This window comes from Tamandua tetradactyla, chromosome 1 (genome assembly GCF_023851605.1).
Source record: "Tamandua tetradactyla isolate mTamTet1 chromosome 1, mTamTet1.pri, whole genome shotgun sequence".
In the NCBI taxonomy this organism is placed as follows: Eukaryota; Metazoa; Chordata; class Mammalia; order Pilosa; family Myrmecophagidae; genus Tamandua; species Tamandua tetradactyla.
In genome coordinates, this window is record NC_135327.1 from 129,137,629 (window position 1) to 129,156,656 (window position 19,028).

The following is a 19,028-nucleotide window of genomic DNA, read 5'->3' on the forward strand; positions in this document are numbered from 1 at the left end:
TGGATTTTCAGAAGAATATATATTGCAAAAAGTCATAATACCCAAAGCAATTTACAGATTCAATGCAATCCCAGTAAAAATTCTAACAGACTTTTTCACAGAAATAGAGAAGCCAACAATCAAATTCATATAGAATGGCAAGGGGCCTCAAAGGCTAAAACAATCTTGAAGAAAAGTAGGGGGTCTCACATTTCCCTATTTCAAAACTTATTATGAAGCTACAGTAATCAAAACAGTGTGGGACGGTGCAATGGTGGCTCAGTGGCAGAATTCCCACCTGCCATGCCGGAGACTTGGGTTCACTTCCCAGTGCCTGCTCATGGAAAACAAACAAACAAAACAGAAACAGTGTTGTACTAGCATAAGGACAGCCATATAAACCAATGGAAAAGAAAGAGTTGAGAAATAAACTTTTAAATCTGTGGCCAATTGATTTTTCACAAGAGTGGCAAATTCTCTTAATGGGGAAAGAATAGTGTTCTCAACAAATGGTGCTGGGAAAACTGATATCCACTCTCAAAAGAATGAAAGTGAATCTCTCCTTTATACCATATAGAAAAATTAACTCAAAATGGGGATCAATAACTTAAATATAGGGGTATATCTTCATGACCTGGGATTTGGCAATGATCTTAGATATATTCTTAGATAAAACACAAAAACACTAGAACAAAATTAAAAATATATAAAGTCTATTTCTAAATTAAAATTTTTGTGCATAAAAGTACACTAACAAGAAAGAGAAAAGACAATCCCCTAGAATAGGAGAAATATTTGGAAACCAAGTATTTGATAAGGACTTAATATTAGAACATATGGAGAACTCCTAAAACTCAACAAGATAAACAACCCAATTTAAAAATGGGCAAGGATTAAATATACTTTTCTTCAAAGAAGACATACAAATAGCCACTAAGCACATGAAAAGATGCTCAGCATTATTAGACATTAGAGAAATATTTAAAACATTAGAGAATTAGAAAACCACAATGAGCTACCACTTATACCATTATTAAAAAAGAGAAAAGAACAAGTTGGACTAGATGCTGAGAAACAGGAACTTTCATTGTTGGTGGGAATGTAAAATGGTGCAGCCATTGTGGAAAACAGTTTGGAGGTTCCTCAGAAAATTGAGTGCAGAATTACCACTGATCCATCAATCCCCCTTTCTGATATGTACATCAAAGAACTGAAAGCAAATACTCAAACAGGTATTTGTGGGCAGGCTACCGTGGCTTAACAGGCAGAGTTATATTCCCAGTGCCTGCCCATGCAAAAACAAACAAACAAACAGGTATCTGCATCAATGTTCACAGCAGCATTATTTATAATATATAAGAGGTGAAACAATCCCAGTGTTCACAACACATAAATGGTCAACAAAATGTGATATATACATTACAATGGAATATTACTTGGCCATAGAAAGGAATGACATCTGATGCAGGCTACAACATGAATGTTTCTTGAAGATATATTATGTTGCGTGAAATAAGTCAGAAACAAAAGAACAAATATTGTATGATCCAACTTATATGAAATAACTATAATGTGCAAGTTCATAGTAAGTAAATTACAAGTTACCAGGGAAGAAATTGGGGTAGGGAAGGAGGGATGTGCTAGGTTGATGCACCTAACATATTCTTAATATTAATCAATTCTGAGGTGAACCCACTGTAAATAGGGCCTTTTGAAGATGTTTTTAGTTAAGGTGTGGCCCCACCGAATGTGGTTGGGCCTTAATCCTATTACTGGAGGCTTATGAAGAGAAAGCTATGTGAAATAGTAGAAGCTATAAGTCAATGGAATCTGGAAGAGAAAGAAGATACTACGATGTGAGAGAAAAGCCAAGGAACCCAACGACTGTCAGGCATCAGAACACTACAAACTCAGAGAGGAAGAACGCATTCTAGCCTCTGAAATCATAAGCAAGTAAGTCCTATTGTTCAACCAACCCATTATATGGTGTTTGTCAATATAATAAGGAAACTAGGAGTTAATGCTTAATGGGTACAGAATTTCTGTTTGGGGCAATGGATAGTGGTAATAGGTGCAAACATAGTGAGTGTAATTAGCACCACTGAATCGTATATGTGTAAGTAATTATAATGGGGAATTTTATGTTATATATATATTATCACAAAATTTTTTTATAAGGCCACCACTAAATCTGTCTTAGAATCCTAGGCTCCTTAACATCACTATAAGATTTAAGTGTAACCCACCAGACACCAATCCAACTAACAGCTTATTAGTATTTCTCAGTATAATATTTTAAAAATATCAAGAGTATACTTAATCAAAACAAGAGCCTAAGGTATTAAGAATCATATAGTATAGCTATAAAGGTTTATAGTTTATGCTGTTAAATTTTAAAATATAATTTAAACATGTAGGAATTATGCTGTACGTGATGGGCATTTGGGATGCAATAAAATCTACACTCGATATCTATTTAAACATTGTTTTTATATCACTCACTTTTGGAGATTGAATCTTGCCCCCCACAAAAGACATGTTCAGGTCCCAGCTCCTGGTCCTGTGGGTGCGAACCCACTTGTAAATAGCACGTTTGAAGATGTTATTAGTTAAGGTGTGCCCAAACTGAATGAAGGTGGGCCTTCATCCAAGAGGGTTGAAGTCTTTAAGCAATGGAGACTGGACAGAGAGAGAGAAGCCACAGGAGAAGCGAAAATCTGGAAGTCAATAGGACCCATAAGAGAAAGGAAAGGATATCCCCAAGTTGCAGAGGAGTCAAAGGGCACTAAGCATTGTCTGCAGCCAACCCCAGAATTCCACAGTCTTCAGGGAGAAAGCATCACCTGTTGATGTCTCGATTTTGGATTTCTCCTAGCCTCCACCTAGCCCATAAATTTTCATTGTCTCAGTCAACCTATTGTATGGTATTTGTTTTAGCAGAAGGAATAGAAAAACATTCTAATACAAACTTCTATACATTAGTCTGGGAACCAAATAAAAGCAAATTAGAAAGGAAATTGTGACAGACCTGAATTTGCTTATTAATTTTTCTACATCTTAAACATTTTACATTAATGATCAGAGTAATAATATAGATAACCTATGTCATTTACTTGTCCAGTAGATGTGTTGAAGTCAATAATAGTTTACATTATTTGTGGTAGTTAGGTAACAGAGTATGAGGCATATAATGGGACAAGGGTCATCCATATGTAGAAAAGAAAAACATACACACCCTGCATATACACATGGACATGAATGTACATGGAGAAAGGGATAAGCTATTCTCTTTATTCTTGGTGAAAGTTTCATATAAATATGTCTGAGGAAAAATAAGCATTTGCACACACACATAGTCTCAATCTAGTAAAATTAATTGAAGAATAAAAATAACAACCTTTTACAGGACATATGAAAGTCAGATAAATGCTAAAATTAATAAACTGTAAAAGACTTCTGCAGCATTAATGCTTGAGAGGTTCCTACAGGTGGGAAATGTTGGAAAAACATACATAAGGAGTGCCACCAATAATCTGAAGCGATTGTCTACTCATTAGAAAGTTATTCAGAAAAAGTAAAAGCTTACAGAGGGATTATTAAGGGCATATCCCTTCTCCTTGTTTTTAGGAACTATACATGCAAGTATTAAACAGTCATGGCACAAGATATATGTAACCTACTCTTACATGTTTAGAAAAGAGATGGATGGCAGGCAGGCAGGCAGAAAAGAAGACAGAGATGGAGAAAATGATATAATAAAAATATGACAAAATGTTAAAAGTTGTAAATTTAGATGTCTGGATATGAGATATTGGAGTTCTCTGTATTATTTTTGTATTATTTTTGCAACTCTCCTGTAAATTTGAAATTATTTCAAAACAAAAAGTTAAAAACCCATTATCGTTGATAATTTTGCAATCTGAATGACAGCCAAATTGGGAGACAGTGATAAATTTAGAAGACTTAAAAAGCTTAATTATAAAATATAAATATGATGACAATGAATCTGATCTTCAGGGATGGAAATGGATGTATTCGGCAATCATTCTGTCAGATTATGTAACAGAAAATCTAATAAGATTCTATGATAGATAGCTAACAAGTCCATGTAATCTAGACTATATATAAAGAAAAATATTAAAACGGAATTAACTGGAAACAAAAATAAAAGTTATTCTATATTGTATTAAGGGAAAGTTCTTCATAAACTGAGTTTCTGCAGTAAGCCTGTAATATTTTACCTATTTTTAACATGATGTTCCTATGTTTGAAATAAAGGAAATGATATAAAAAGCAGTATAGGTAATCCTGTCAGAGCTAAATAATCCAGAAATAAATTGGAGATCATATTTTAAAATTTTATAACCAGGATAGTTAAGTGGAAATAAATATAAGATCTTCTATTGTAAGAGTGATCCTTCTTTAAGTAGGTGACAACATAGTCAAGATATACAGTGGCCCAATTTAAGAAATATTAACAAGACCAACAAATTCATTGAATAAATCAAACATCATACCCTCCTTTCTCTTTATCTCTAGTTTATCTAGCTCACTGGGTAAATGATGTTAGAGAGCTTTTAGAAGAATGACTATAGATGCAGTATATTAGAAGAAAACCATCTACAAGCATTAAAACAATAACTAATTTTTAAATTATTGAGAAAGCCAATGTTCCTTATTAAATAGGGCTTGGTCACATCCCTCATACTTTGTAGAGTCTCAATAAATTACTGAGATAAATATCAATCACATTAAAAGGAATGAGGGGGGCAGGCAGTTCAAGAGACTTAACTTAGACATTTGAGGAGAGTAAAAACTGGATCTTAATAAAAAGGTATGATTTTTTTCAAGCATGATTTATAGATCACTCCTCTGTTCAGAAAATTCAAAGCCTCAATTTCTACAAGAGAAAGTTAGGATTATTTATTCAGAACAGTTGGGGACTTTCTGGTCACTTAAAGTTCACAAAGTAGAGCTCGTGACCTGGGATGGTACATATTCTCCAAACCTGGAAGAATCGTGGTTATATGAGGTTATGGATACAGATAAGCAAATATACTCTAAACTACATAGTTTAAATATTCAATGAGCAGCTATTACGTGACAGACAACTTATCAAATCATTCGATCCTTATAATTCTATTGGATAAGCATTATCTACAGTACTACATGTGAGGAAATAAGATCAGGGAAAGAAAGTATTACCCAGTGATATAGTGTAATAAACTGAAAACTGTCCCCGACAAAGACATATTCAAATCCTAACCCCTGGTCTTGTGGATGTGAACATATTTGCAAATGGGGTCTTTGAAGATGTTTTTAGTTAAGGTGAGGCTATAATGAATCAGGGTAGGCCTTAATACAGTGTGACTGCAGTGCTTATATAAGAAGAGAACATTTGGACAACGCAGTAGGAGACAAACAGGAAGGGCGAGTTGGCAGTGTGACATAGACAAAGATTGAGATGGATTTTTGGCAAGTCTCCACCAGAATGCCATAGACAGACTTCAGAGAAAGCACAATTCCACTAATACCTTGACTTTGGACTTCTAGTCTCTAAAACTGTAGACAATAAATCCCTGTTGTTTAAGACAACAACTCTGTGGTACTTTATTAAAGCAGCCCTGACAAACTAAGTTTTTAACATCAGAAGTGGGGTGCTGATAAAACAAATACAAAAAAATATGAAATAGCTTCGGAACTGGTTAATGAGGGGAGCCTGGAAGAATTTTGAGGTACCTAACAGTAAAAGCCCAAGTTGCCTTGAAAAAACTGCTGGTAGAAATATGGACATTAAAGGTGATTCTGGTGAGGCATTAAAAAGAAATGAATGTCTTATCGGAAACTGGAGTAAAGATAATCTTTGTCATAAAATGGCAAAGAACTTGGCAAAATTGTGTTCTGGTGTAATACTGAAAGCAGAAGTTGCATGTGATGAACTTGGATATTTAGCTGAGCAGATTTCCAAGGAAAGTATGGAAGGTGGAGTCTGGTTTCATTTTGCTGCTTATAGTAAAACGTGAAAGAAATAAATTGAGGGCTGAACTGTTAAGCAAAAAAGAAAAAAAGAACCAGCACCGATGATTTAGAAAATTTTGAGACTATCAAGATAACTGTTTTCTGAGACCAGGGCCAAAAGCAGCCCTCACAGTCCACTGTCCCCTGCCCCCCACCCCCAAGTTCCAGGAGGTTAGTCCTCAAAGAATGGAGCTCTACATGAGGGTGTGACTGAATATCAGTTTACTAAAGAGAGTAAACATATGACTCCGGTATCCAACAAATCATCTCAGAATAAGTGAGGAATGGAAATGAAATCTTCCAGGAAATTTTTGTTAAAGATACTTTTTGTTTGATCACTTGGACCACCTTGTATTAATTACATGGATGACCAACTAAGTTTTTGAGAATTTTATATTAGCAGAAATGACACCAGCCTGGACTAGAAGGATCAGAAACAGGATGAAATGAAGGAAGAATGATTCCAAGGGCTGAACCACAGATGGAAAAGTCTGGACCAAAAGGACCTCTTTAGGTTGAGAGAAAAGGGCCACCACACTTATCAGATTTTAATGTTATATTTTTTAGTGAAAAGAACAGGAATTTTTTATGTTTTGTATAGATAAGGTAAGTGTTCCACTTATTTGTATAAATTCAATTTTTCAATCAAAAATTAGAAATACAAGTAAAATAATATTCTTCTCTTAAAATAAATATGCCACAGAAATGTAGCATTATATACCAGTATAATAAGGCATTCTAGACATTCATAACTTTCACAAAGATCCCAGTCCATGAAAGATCTAAAGTCAATACCTTGAATCATACTGAGAATATTGATTTAACCAATATTAAAGAGGGTTCAACTGATATATTCTATAAATAATATACATACTTTTTCCTACTTATCTCTAATGATAAAAAAAACAAGAAAAATATGTTAAAGACCCTTATAATAGTTTAAACAACCAAAGTTTGGAATAATACAAAATTTACTTTGAGTTCTACCTCTGATAAAAGAAAAAAAATCAGAGAGTAAAATGGGTAGAAATTATATCGTTATTGAAACATTCCTCATAGAAGTTACCTAATGAAAGGCATCCTAAGAAACCCAAGTAGAACCATGGCTTCTGCTGCTGAAATGTAAAAACAAGGACTCCAAAAGAAAAGTAGGGAAAGAATAAAAAAGAGAAGGAGGGAAGAAGGAAGGAGAAAAGATGATGCCTTGATTTGAACATTCTTACAGTCTAATTTCTTGGTATCAGCATGGAGAAGCCTAGGAAACTAGAGGGGAAGAGAAGAAAGGGAGAGAGAGGGAAAAAGGAAGAGAATAGAAGGGGATGGGAGGGAGGGAGAAAATAATCAGAAAATTAGCTGAAGATAGAAAAGTAATGAAACTAGAAAAAATGGTTAAGATGTAAAAGTGGCTAAAAGCCAAAAAAAGGCAATACATTTTTCAAGGTCCGAAATGAAAATTACATAAAAGAAGACAGTGTAAAATATTGCCGCTTCCTCAACATTATGTCAATGAAACAGTCCTGAACATTAGGACAAGGAAATTACAAAAGGGTCTTTGAAGCCCATAAATGGAGTAATTATATTTTCTATAGCCTCTAAAAATTAGATTTATTGAAAATGAACAAAACTCTTCTAGACTTACCAAGAACAAGTAAATATCTTTTTGTTCTTAAATGAGACAGAATGCCTTTTGTTCCATCTAGCAGGAAAATTAATCCTAAGGCAACTATAACACCAAAACAGGAATTCAAAACTGCATGTCACATTAAACAAAAGCTCACAGATTTAACTGAAGGATTGGCTAAATGATCGTGAGAAGTGGGTAGGAGTACAGTATTGCATAAAAATTTCTAAAATAGTTTACTTGCCCAGGATGCCTTGGCTCCAAAAACATGAACATATTCACTGTCTTAATCTAACTTTACCAAGCCAAAGTAGTCCTGTATCCTACTTGTACCCTCAAATATAATGAATTCAGAAAGAAGAACTGAGAGACCAAAGTGAATGAATATCCATATGGTTTTGGTACAACTAAATTTGTAACTATTTGGAAAAAAAAAAGTGTTACACTTACTCATACCACTGTTTATTGTGTTTTCGGTAAAGCAACGTATCCAAGGCAACAGCATTGACATCCAGAGCTCCTGGGGAAGGCCACTGGTTGGTGAGGTGGGCAGTTAACTCTTGTCTTGATCTTAAATCATTATTCTTTAGCACAGTCCTGTGAATATTAAGATGATGAGTGCTTTTGTCTTCATTGCTCTGCAATGGCAGAGGGACCTAATGGTATCAGTTTAAGTCCCCAAAAGTCATCTTTTAAAAATGGTATGCTAACAGATTGTGAACAAAAACTACAGAAAGATTGGTTGGGGCTATTACAGTTTTGTCTCCTGTATTATGTGCTTTTAATTCTTTTCCTGCTGGCTGCAATAAATCACTACTTGTGAAATTATGATTTCCCCTCTTTTCCACAGAGATTATACCAAAGCACATCATTATTTTGAAATAAAAAACAATCCAAGATGTGTATTACATCCCTGATATCTTAAAGTTATAGATTACCAAATATTTAAAATATGGAGCAGAGATGCCACCTGTATGATTTTCTAGCTGCAAAATTTAGAAACAATCTATCAAAGGTATTAAACATTGTAAACAAAAAGTAATCAAAATGAAAAAAAATGAACACAGAAAGATGTAAAATAAAAAGTCATGAGATTTCCAAACTGTTATTTTATTTATTTATTACTGATAACATATATAATGCAAATTTTCCATTTCAACCATTTTTAAGTGTACACTTCAGTGGTATTACATTAACAAAGTTGTACTACCATTAACACCATCTATAGTCAAGACTTTTTCATGACACCAGACAGAAACAACTTACTAAGCAAAAACTTTCCATTTCCCCCTTCCCCATCCCTTGGTAACATCTATTTTCTGTCACTATAAATTTGCCTACTCAATGGAATCATAAAATATTTGCCCTTTCGTGTCTGGCTTATTTCACTTAGCATAATGATTTCAAGGTTCATCCATGTTGTAGCATGCATCAGAACTTCATTCCTTTTATGGGTAAAAATATTCCATTACACACACACACACCATATTTTGTTTATACATTCATCCATTGATGGATACTTAGGTTGTTTCCACCTTTTGACTGTGGTGAATAATGTTGCTATGATGACCATCAGCGTACACATCAGTATGAGTCTCTGCTTTTAATTTTTGGGGGGTGTATATGTAGAAGTTAAATTGCTAGTACATGGTAATTATATGTTTAACTTCTTGAGGAACTGCCAAACTGTTTTTCAAAGCGGCTGTGCCATTTCAGATTCTCACCAACAATATTAAAAAGTACCATTTTTTTCATATCCTCACCAATATTTATTTTTTTGTATTTTAAATAATAGCTATTTTAGTGTGTGTTACATGGTATCTCAATATACTTTTGAGTTTCATTTCCCTGATGACTAATGATGTTGAGCATCTTTTCATCTGCTTATTGGTTATTTGTATATGTTTCTGCAGTAATATCTATTCAAATCCTTTCCTCAGGTTTAAATTGGGTGAGTTATCATCTTATTGAGTTGAAGCAGTACATTATATATCCTGGATACTAAATCCTTATGGCATACACAACATGCAACTGCTTTCTCCCATTCTGTAGGTTGTCTTTTCTCTTTCTTGATAACATCCTTTGGTGCACAAAAGTTTTTAATTTTGATGAAGTATAGTTTATTTTTACTTTTGTTCGTCATGCTTTTTGTGTTATATTTAAGAAATCATTGCCAAATCCAATGTCATGAAGGTTTTCCCTATGCTTTCTTCTAAGAGTTCTATGGGTTTAGCTCTTCTGTTTAGGTCTTCAATCCATTTTGAGTTCATTTCTGTATATGGTGTGAACTAGGGATCCAACTTTCTTTTGCTGTGGATATCCAGTTGTTACAGCACAATTCTTTCCCCCATTTAATGTATTTGGTACCCTTGACAAAAACCCACTTGGCCAGAGATGTATGGGTTCATATCTGGACTCTCAGTTCTATTCTATTGGTCTATGTCTATTCTTATGCCAGTACTAACTATATTGATCACTGTGGCTTTATAGTAAATTTTGAAGTTGGGAAGTATGAATTCTTCAACTTTGTTCTTCCTTTAAGAATGTCTGGGGTGTTTAGAGACCCTTGCAATTCCATATGAATTTAAGGATTGGTGGTTCCATTTCTGCAAAATAAAAGGTTACTATAAATTTTGATAGGGATTGTAATGAATCTGTAGATCTTCCTGGGTAGTACTGCCATCTTAAGAAGATTAATCCTTCCAATCCTGAACATGGATTGTAATGACATTTATTTAGCTCTTTAATTTCTTTATACAATGAAGCATCAGTTTTTGATGCTGGAAAATTCTCAAAAAAAAAAAAAAAAACTACAAACTGAATCCAACTGCACATTAAGAGGAGTATACACCACGACCAAATGAGATTTATCCCAAGAATGCAATAGTGGTTCAACAAAGAAAGTCAATGTAATACACCACATTAATAGAATAAAGGGAATAAAACCCCACATGATCATCTCAACTGATAGAGAAAAGGCATTTGACAAATCCAATACCCTTTCATGAAAAAAAAAATTCAGAGAAATAGAAGGAATCTTCCATTTTCCAAAAATCCACACCTAACATTATACTCATGGTGAAGAACTAGAAACTTTCAGGAATAAGACAAGGATGACCACTTTCACCACCGCTATTCAATATTATAATGGAAGTTCTAGCCAGGGCAATTAGGCAAGAAAAGAAACAAAATGCATTAAAATTGAAAAACAAGTAAAAATCTTTATTCACAGATGACATGGTCCTGTATATAGAAAATCCCAGAGAAGAAAGGTTCCTGGAGGAATGTTGTGTGAGGCCCATTCTTTCATCATTCCAGTAGGCTATAAGGCAAGCAAATTAATTAAAAAGTTAGGTTGAAAACCCCAAACCTCTATTTCTTCTTTTTATTGTGGTAAATTATCTGTAACATAAAATCTGCCACCCTAACCATTTGTAAGTGTGCAATTCAATGGCAATAACTACATTCACAATGTTATGCTTCCATCACCATTATTTACTTCCAAAATTTTTTCATCCTAATCAGAAATCTGTTATTAAGCAATAATTTCCCATTATTATTAAGCAACAATTTTCCATTCTCCCCTCCCTGCAGTCTCTGGTAACCTCTAATCTAATTTCTGTCTTGATAAATTTGCCTATGCTAGATATTTCATATAAGTGGAATCACACAATATTTGTCCTCTTGTGTCTAGCTTCTTTCACTTAGCATAATGTTTTCAAGGTTCATTCTTGTAGAACTTTCTTCTTCTACAAGGTTGAAAAATACTCTATTTTATAAACATACTATGCTGTGTTAAGCTATTCATCTGCTGATCGACATTTGGGTTGTTTCTACCTCCTGACTTGTGAATAATACTGCTGTGACCATCATGTACAAGGATCTGTCTGAATCCCTCTTTTCAGTTCTTTTGGGTGTTATCCCTAGGAGTGAAATTGTTGGGTCACATGGTTTAACCTCTCAAGGACTAATAATATTGAATTTCTTATCATATGTCCATCCTTTGACTTTTGAATTCTGACTAGTATTAAATAGACAAAAGCAACTTAATTATTTATTCTAGCAGTGGGGCCCTGACCCAGTGGTACCAGCTAACTGACCATCCCTACAGTTCCTGCTTCCCAGCTTTCTGGCGTGGCTTGGCCTCCCTCTTTCCAGACCTGCTTTCCCAGGCTTTATACACATTGTTTGAGCTGCTGCTATCTTTGTAATGAATTTCGTTTGTGCTTAAGAGTTGGTTGAGGTTGCTTGCAACCAAAGAATCTTTTTACTACTTCAGAGCAAGCAAAATATATTAACTAATACTTTCAATACAAGAATAATTCTTTTACTCTGGATTGATAAAAAAAGACACCAAAAGCTTTTCATTGTGAATCCATTATTTCTTTTCAGAAGGAAATCTATTTCTCATTGTTCTCAATAAAAAAACAAATTTAGCAAAAATGCACTACTATTTAAGTCTCTTTTAAAAATAGCATTCCTCATCCAAGTTGCCCATAATATGCTAAAGTTTAATTTGTGAGAAGTTGTAACATAAACATGAGGCATCAAGATGTGTATATTTACTCCTTTCCTCTAATAATACAATATTTTATAGGTATTGAAATTTTTTGTCTAAGGTTCATCAAGTTAAAATACGCAGTACCAATAAAAGATACTTGCATGTTCCCAGAAAACTTAAGATTCTAATACTTTAATATTTTTATAACACTATTCCTCCCCACATGATGTTTTACACCCATCACGTTTCTGTATGTGCTGTTCCCTTTACCTAGAATATGTTTCCTTTCTTCCTCACCCTTGGCCATCTGGAGAATTCCTAAAAATCAGTGTTCAACAAAAAACAAATTCTTAGTGATGCCTTCCCTAGACCAACACAGCTATGCTACTCCCATAAAGTATATATACTTCCATTACTGTTCAAATATATATATTTATATATGTTACTGCATCATTTAGATATTGGTTATCTACTGGAATTCAATATTCTTAAGCTTTTCTTACTCATTTTTAAATTCTTAGTACCTAACATAGTTCTTTGAACAATGTAGGTGCACAAGTAGTGTTTGTTTACATATCAGAAAGGATTATTTCAAAGCTTTATCTTTATAAAATGGAAATCTGACCTGATATTGATAATTCCATGGACTCTCTCCATGTCTAGCCCCCAAAACACATACAGTCTTACCCAAAATGCTTGTGTGACAAGGAACTACCATTGAATTTCACATATCTGCTGTGCTCTTAATATTTCTGTGTTTTGTTCAAAGTCTTCCATCTGCCTGAGGGCTAGGTTTATGTATCAACTTTGCCAGATAATGGTGCCCAGTTGTCTGGTCAAGAAAGCACTGGCTTTACCATTACTTTAAGGACATTTCGTGGACTTAAAACATCAATAAGTTGATTGTATCTATGATTGATTACATCTACAATCAACTAAGGAGAGTGTCTTCAGCAACGCGGGACATTTAATCCAATCAGATGAAGGCGTTAAAAACAGAAGTCAGAAGAGAATTTTCATCTCTACTTCAGCCACCCAGCCTCTCCTGAGGAATTTATCAAAGACCTTCATTGGAGTTGCCAGCTTGCCCTATGGAATTTAGACTCATGCATTCCTACAGTTGCATGAGACACTTTTATAAAATCTCATATTTACAGCTATCTCCATTGGTTCTGTTTCCCTAGAGAATGCTGACTAATATATTAGTCCACCAGTATATCTACAGCAATTTATGGAATTAGTGTAAGCATCACCATGTACTTAAATCCTTCCCAGTTTATTCTCCTTCACAATGAAATCCTTAATCCTCACTATATCCCATACAAATCTGTATCATAGCAATTATAACATCTTATTGCTCTTAATATTCATATGTCTGTTTCCTCTGTAAACACCTTGAAGGCAGAGACTAGAACAGATTTATTTCTCTATACTCAGTTCTAAAGCTAGCAAATAGGACAGATGAGGGAATCAACAAATGTCAGTAGAATGAGTAAATACTGAAATATAAAAGAGCAAATTTTATCATTATCAAAATAAGCTACAGCCCAAAGTTCTACACCTAAAGGACAAAAGAAAATGTTAAAGAATATGAATTTCGAAGACTAATCTAACCTGCAAGGGAAAATAGCAAATATAAAATATATTCTACTACAGAACCCTTAGAAATTAAAGATCTCCCACTGCATCTTTCTTGCTTACAACAACAACAAAAAGTACCTTTCAATGTTCAGAGAAGGAATTATATTGCTAAAAACATAATAAACATCATCATGTTCTTTTAGTCATCACAGTAAACAAACTTCTAGTCTTGTGTTTCTCTACTGTAACTTAGGAGGCATTTACAAAATACTTATATACCCAAGTCTGAACTCAAGCCAATGAAATAAGATTCTGTGTGGGCTCCAGGTAATGCTAATTATTTTTATGTTTCCCAAGTGAATCTATGTCAAAAACCACATTTTTTGAGGGGGCAAGATGGTGGCATAGTAAGGTGTGGAATTAAGTTCGTCCTCCAGAGCAACTAGTAAGTAGCCAGGAACAGTACAGAAAATTGTTGGGAGAACCTCAGTGACAAGATACACAGCATACACCAGTCTGGACAAGCTGGACTGGCTGCGACCCCACGAAGAGCTGTAACTCCCCGAAGCTGTAGAGGCTGGTGTCCCTTCTCCAAAGACACAGCAGGCTGGTTCCCCAAGGGAAAACGAAATTGACTTTATGAGTAGCAAGGGCTTAGCTCAACCAAGCTCTCATTACAGAATTAATTAACAAATTCTGACTACTGAAAACAGGGTCCCAGCACAGATAAACCTGGGATAAGAACTAAAGGAATTGGGATTTTGGCCCCAACAGACAGGGGGTGGGATGGGTGGGGGGAAAAAAAACAGAGGCTTTTTGAGCTGGACAGCACAAAATACCAGCCAAAGGCTGGACCCCAAGAAAAGGGGGCACATAGAGACTGGGATACATAGAGCCACGTACCAACTTAAGCTCTTGACCAGCAAACCCAAGGAGTGGGGTGGGGGTCTGGCTCTGAAAAGGCTTTCTGCTTTTTTTTTTTTTTACTCCTTAAAAGTTCATTAGATAGAACTGCAAGCACTCTCAGGCTCTAGCACTGCCCCAGGCAAGGGTGGGACTAAGGAATATCTGAGAGACAAATTAACTAGTCAAGTAAAAGAGGTTAATCCCCTGAAAGGTTATCTTCCCCCAAGAAAAGGGAGGAGGGGTCCAGCTCAAGCGGAATCAAGGAATTCAGGAATTCCTTCAAGGAATTCAGGAATTCCTTCAAGGAATTCAGGCCTCAGGAACCAGAAAACAGAAACAATCAAAGCCCACCTACCACCTTACCTCTGTCTCAACCATACCCCTGGCAGGGAGAGTTTGCTGAAAGTAAAAGCACCACATCACTTTATGGTGGTGGGAAGCTGCAGGCAGACAAGCGCCACATACTAGGCAGGATAGGAAAAGCACAGAATCAAGAGGCTTCAGAGGAAAGTCTCACAACCTACTGGGTCTCATCCTCAGGGAAAATTGATGCTGACTACTTTCTCCTCCTGAGACATGGGCTTGTCTGGTCTGGGAAAGTCTAACTAGGGTCTATCATAACTGAGGAGGTTTTCCTCATAAAAAGGTTCCATATATGCAGGGTAAGAATCAGAAAAACAAGAACTCAAAAATTCTGGTCAGTTAAATAGAACCTATGCTAGAAGTCTAGAAAGTTGAACTGAATGTCAAAGAACAGATAGAGAACAAAGCCATCCAGCAAGAAAACCCTAGGTAAAACAGTGAAAACCACCTCCAGAATAAATTAATTAAGGCAATCAAATGCCCAGATGCCAGTAAAAAATTGCAAGTCACACTAGGAAAACTGAAGCTATGTCCCAGTTGAAGGAAGAAACCCATACTTCAAATGAAATACAGGAGTTGAAATAGTAAATTCAGGATGTTCAAACAGATATGCAAAATCTCATCAAAATCAAATCCATGAGTTGAGGGAGGATATAAAGAAGACATTGGATGAACATAAAGAAGAACTCAAAAGTTTGAAAAACAAATTGCAGCGCTTATAGGAATGAAAGACAAAATAGAAGAGATAAAAAAAAAAAATGGAAATCTACAACAATAGATTTGAAGAGGCAGAAGAAAGGATAAGTGAACTAGAGGACTGGACACCTAAAATGTAACACGCAAAAGAAAATGTAGGGAAAAGAATGGAAAAATATGAGCACAGTCTCAGGGAACTGAATGACAACATGAAGTACACAAATATATGTGTTGTGGATGTCCAAGAAGGAAAAGAGAAGGGAAAAGGAGCAGAAAGACTAATCCAGGAAATAAACATTGAAAATTTCCCATCTCTTATGAAATACGTAAAACTACAGATCCAAGAAGTTCAGTATACCCCAAAACAATAGATCTAAATAAACATACTCCAACATACTTACTAAACAGATTGTCAGATGTCAAGGACAAAGAGGGAATTTTGAAAACTGCAAGAGAAAAGCAACCCATCACATACAAGGGAAGCTCAATAAGATTGTGTGGATTTCTCAGCAGCAACCATGGAGGCAAGAAGGCAGTGGTATAAGAAAAACTACTAACCTAGAATTCTATACCCAAAATTAGATATACATATAAAATCCAAAAGACAAAATGGTAGCAGAAAGTACTGTCTGTATAGTAACAACAATAAATGTTAATGGACTAAACTCCCCCATTAAAAGACAAAGACTGGCAGAATGGATTAAAAACCAGTACCCAGCTCTATGCTGTCTCCAGGAGACTCACTTTAGACCCAAGGACAAAAATATATTCAAAGTGAAAGGTTAAGAAAAGATATTTTATGCAAACAACAAGCAGAAATGCAGGGGGACCTATACTAATATCCAACTAATTAGACTTCAAATGTAAAAAATTAAAAGAGACAAAGAAGGACACTAGGTATTAATAAAAGGAGTAATTCAACAAGAAGACATAACAATAATAAATATTTACCAAATCAGAGTTTTCCAAAATACATGAGGTAAATACTGACCACACTGAAGGGAGAAGGAGACAACTCTACCATAATAGTTGGAGACTTCAATTCCCCACTCTCGTCAATGGATAGAACATCTATCTAGAAAGGGGATTAATAAGGAAACAGATTTTGAATAATATGATAAATGAACTAGACTTAACAGCAGACATTTACAGAACATTACAACCCACAAGAGCAGGATATACATTTTTCTCAAGTGCTCATGGATCATTCTCAAGGATAGACCATGTGCTGGGTCACAAAACAAGTCTAATATATTTAAAAAGATTGAAATTATACAAAACAGTTTTTAGGATCATAATGGAATGGGTTAGAAATCAATTAACAGGCAGAGGGCCAGAAAATTCACAAATATATGGAGGCTAAGCAACATACTCTTAAACAACCTGTGGGTCAAGGAAGAAATTACAAAAGAAATCAGTAAATATCTCAAGGCAAATGAAAATAAGAACACACCATATCAAAATTAATGGGATGCAGCAAAGACAGTGCTGAGAATGAAATTTATTGCACTAATTGCCTATATATATTTATTTATATATTATTATTTTATTTATTATTAAATTTATTGCATTAATTGTCTATATTTTAAAAAAAAGAAGAAAGGGACTAATTGAGGAATTAACTATTCACTTGGAAGAACTAGAGAAAGAACAACAAACTAACCCCAAAGCAAACAAAAGGAAAGAAATAACAAAGACTAGAGCAGAAACAAATGAAATTGAGAATATAAAAACAATCAACAAAACCAGAAGCTGGTTCGTTGAGAAAATCAATAAAATTGATGGACACTTAGCGAGGCTAATATGAGAGAGAGAATGCAAACAAAGTCAGAAATGGAAGAAGGGACATAACCACAGACCCCGCAGAAATTAAGAAGGTAATGAAAGGATACTATGAACAACTACACACTAGTAAACTAGACAATGTAGATGAAATGGACAACTTCCTAGAAAGACATGAACAACCAACATTGACTTGAGAAGAAATAGATGATTTCAAAAACCAATCACAAGTAAAGACATTAAATCAGTCATTAAGAAGCTTCCAAAAAAGAAAAGTCCAGGACCAGATGGCATCACATGTGAATTCTACCAAGCATTCAAAAACCAGTTAGTACCAATCCTGCTCAAAAAAAAACAGAAAATGACAAGTGCTGGCTAGGATGTGGAGAAAGAGGCACACTTATCCACTGTTGCTGGGAATGGAAAATGGTACAACTACTCTGGAAAGGAGTCTGGCAATTTCTTAGGAAGCTAAGTATGTAATTGCCATATGATCCTGCAATCCCATTACTAGGTATATATTCAGAAGAACTGAAGGCAAGGACACAAATGGACATTTGCACATCGAAGTTTTTCAGAGCATTATTTACAATTGCTAAGAAATGGAAACAGCTCAAATGCCCATCAAAGTATTAGCAGCTAAACAAGCTGTGTTATATATATATATATATATATATGATGGAATACTATGCAACTGTAAGATGGAATAAAGCCATGAAGCATGCAGCGATGTGGATGAACCGTGAGGACATTACACTGAGGACAAATACTGTATGGTCTCATTAATATGAATTTAATATTAAGGAGTGAACTGTGAGAGTTAAAGTAAGAACAAAGATTATCAGGAGATAAAAAGATTTAGTGCTGAAGGCATAGAAATTGTGCAACAGGACTGATTGTAAAGATTCAGAAATAGATAGCACAATACTACCTGATAGCAGCACAATAATATAAATACACTGAATGACTCTGAGTATGAGTACGACTGAGGGAGAAAGGTTGGGGGTATGAAGCCAGAAGGAAAGTTAGAGGATAAAAACTGAGACAGTATAACTTAGGAATGCCCATAGTGTACAATGATGGCAATTAATTGTACAAATACAAAAATGTTTTTGCATGAGGGAGAACAAATGAATGTTAACACTTGAAGGTGTTGAAAATGGATGGTATACAGGAAAAAGTACAATTAATGCAAGCTAGGGTCTATAATCAATGGTAACATTGTAATATGCTTCCACTGAATGTAACAAAGGCATTATGCCAAAATTAAATGTTACCAAGTGGGGGGCACAGGGTAGGAGTATGGATTCTTTGTGGAAGAAAACGAAATTTCTTCAAATAGATTATGATGGTGAAGGCATATCTATTTACTTAGATTGGACTGCATGATGTGCAAATAAAATTGTTTAAAAATGAACATAGATATAAAAGTGTTAGAGAAAATATGGAGAAATAGATGTACCTATTCATTGCTGGTAGGGAAGCTAAGAGGTACAGCCCCTTCAGAGGGCAGTGTGGTGGTTCTACAGGAGGCTAGGGGTGGGGTTGCCATATGACCCTGCAGTCCCATTGCTAGGTATG

General features: G+C 35.0%; 1 protein-coding gene across 4 annotated transcripts in view; it reads right to left on the reverse strand.

The window, feature by feature from the left end:
* RUNDC3B (RUN domain containing 3B) overlaps positions 1-19,028 on the reverse strand; it is a 247,086-nt gene that overhangs the window by 39,755 nt on the left and 188,303 nt on the right. For 2 of the 4 annotated variants that reach the window (XR_013170772.1, XM_077148861.1), the window contains exon 9: positions 8,069-8,215. The exons of 1 other annotated variant lie outside the window; for it this stretch is intronic. Coding sequence is in view for 2 of the 3 variants with exons in the window: in XM_077148861.1 (XP_077004976.1) it covers positions 8,069-8,215 (147 nt within the window). In the remaining variant the exon portion in view is untranslated. Of the gene's footprint in view, positions 1-7,084; positions 7,261-8,068; positions 8,216-19,028 lie in introns of those variants that run through there. One more of the 4 variants, XM_077149011.1, reaches the window with a different exon arrangement.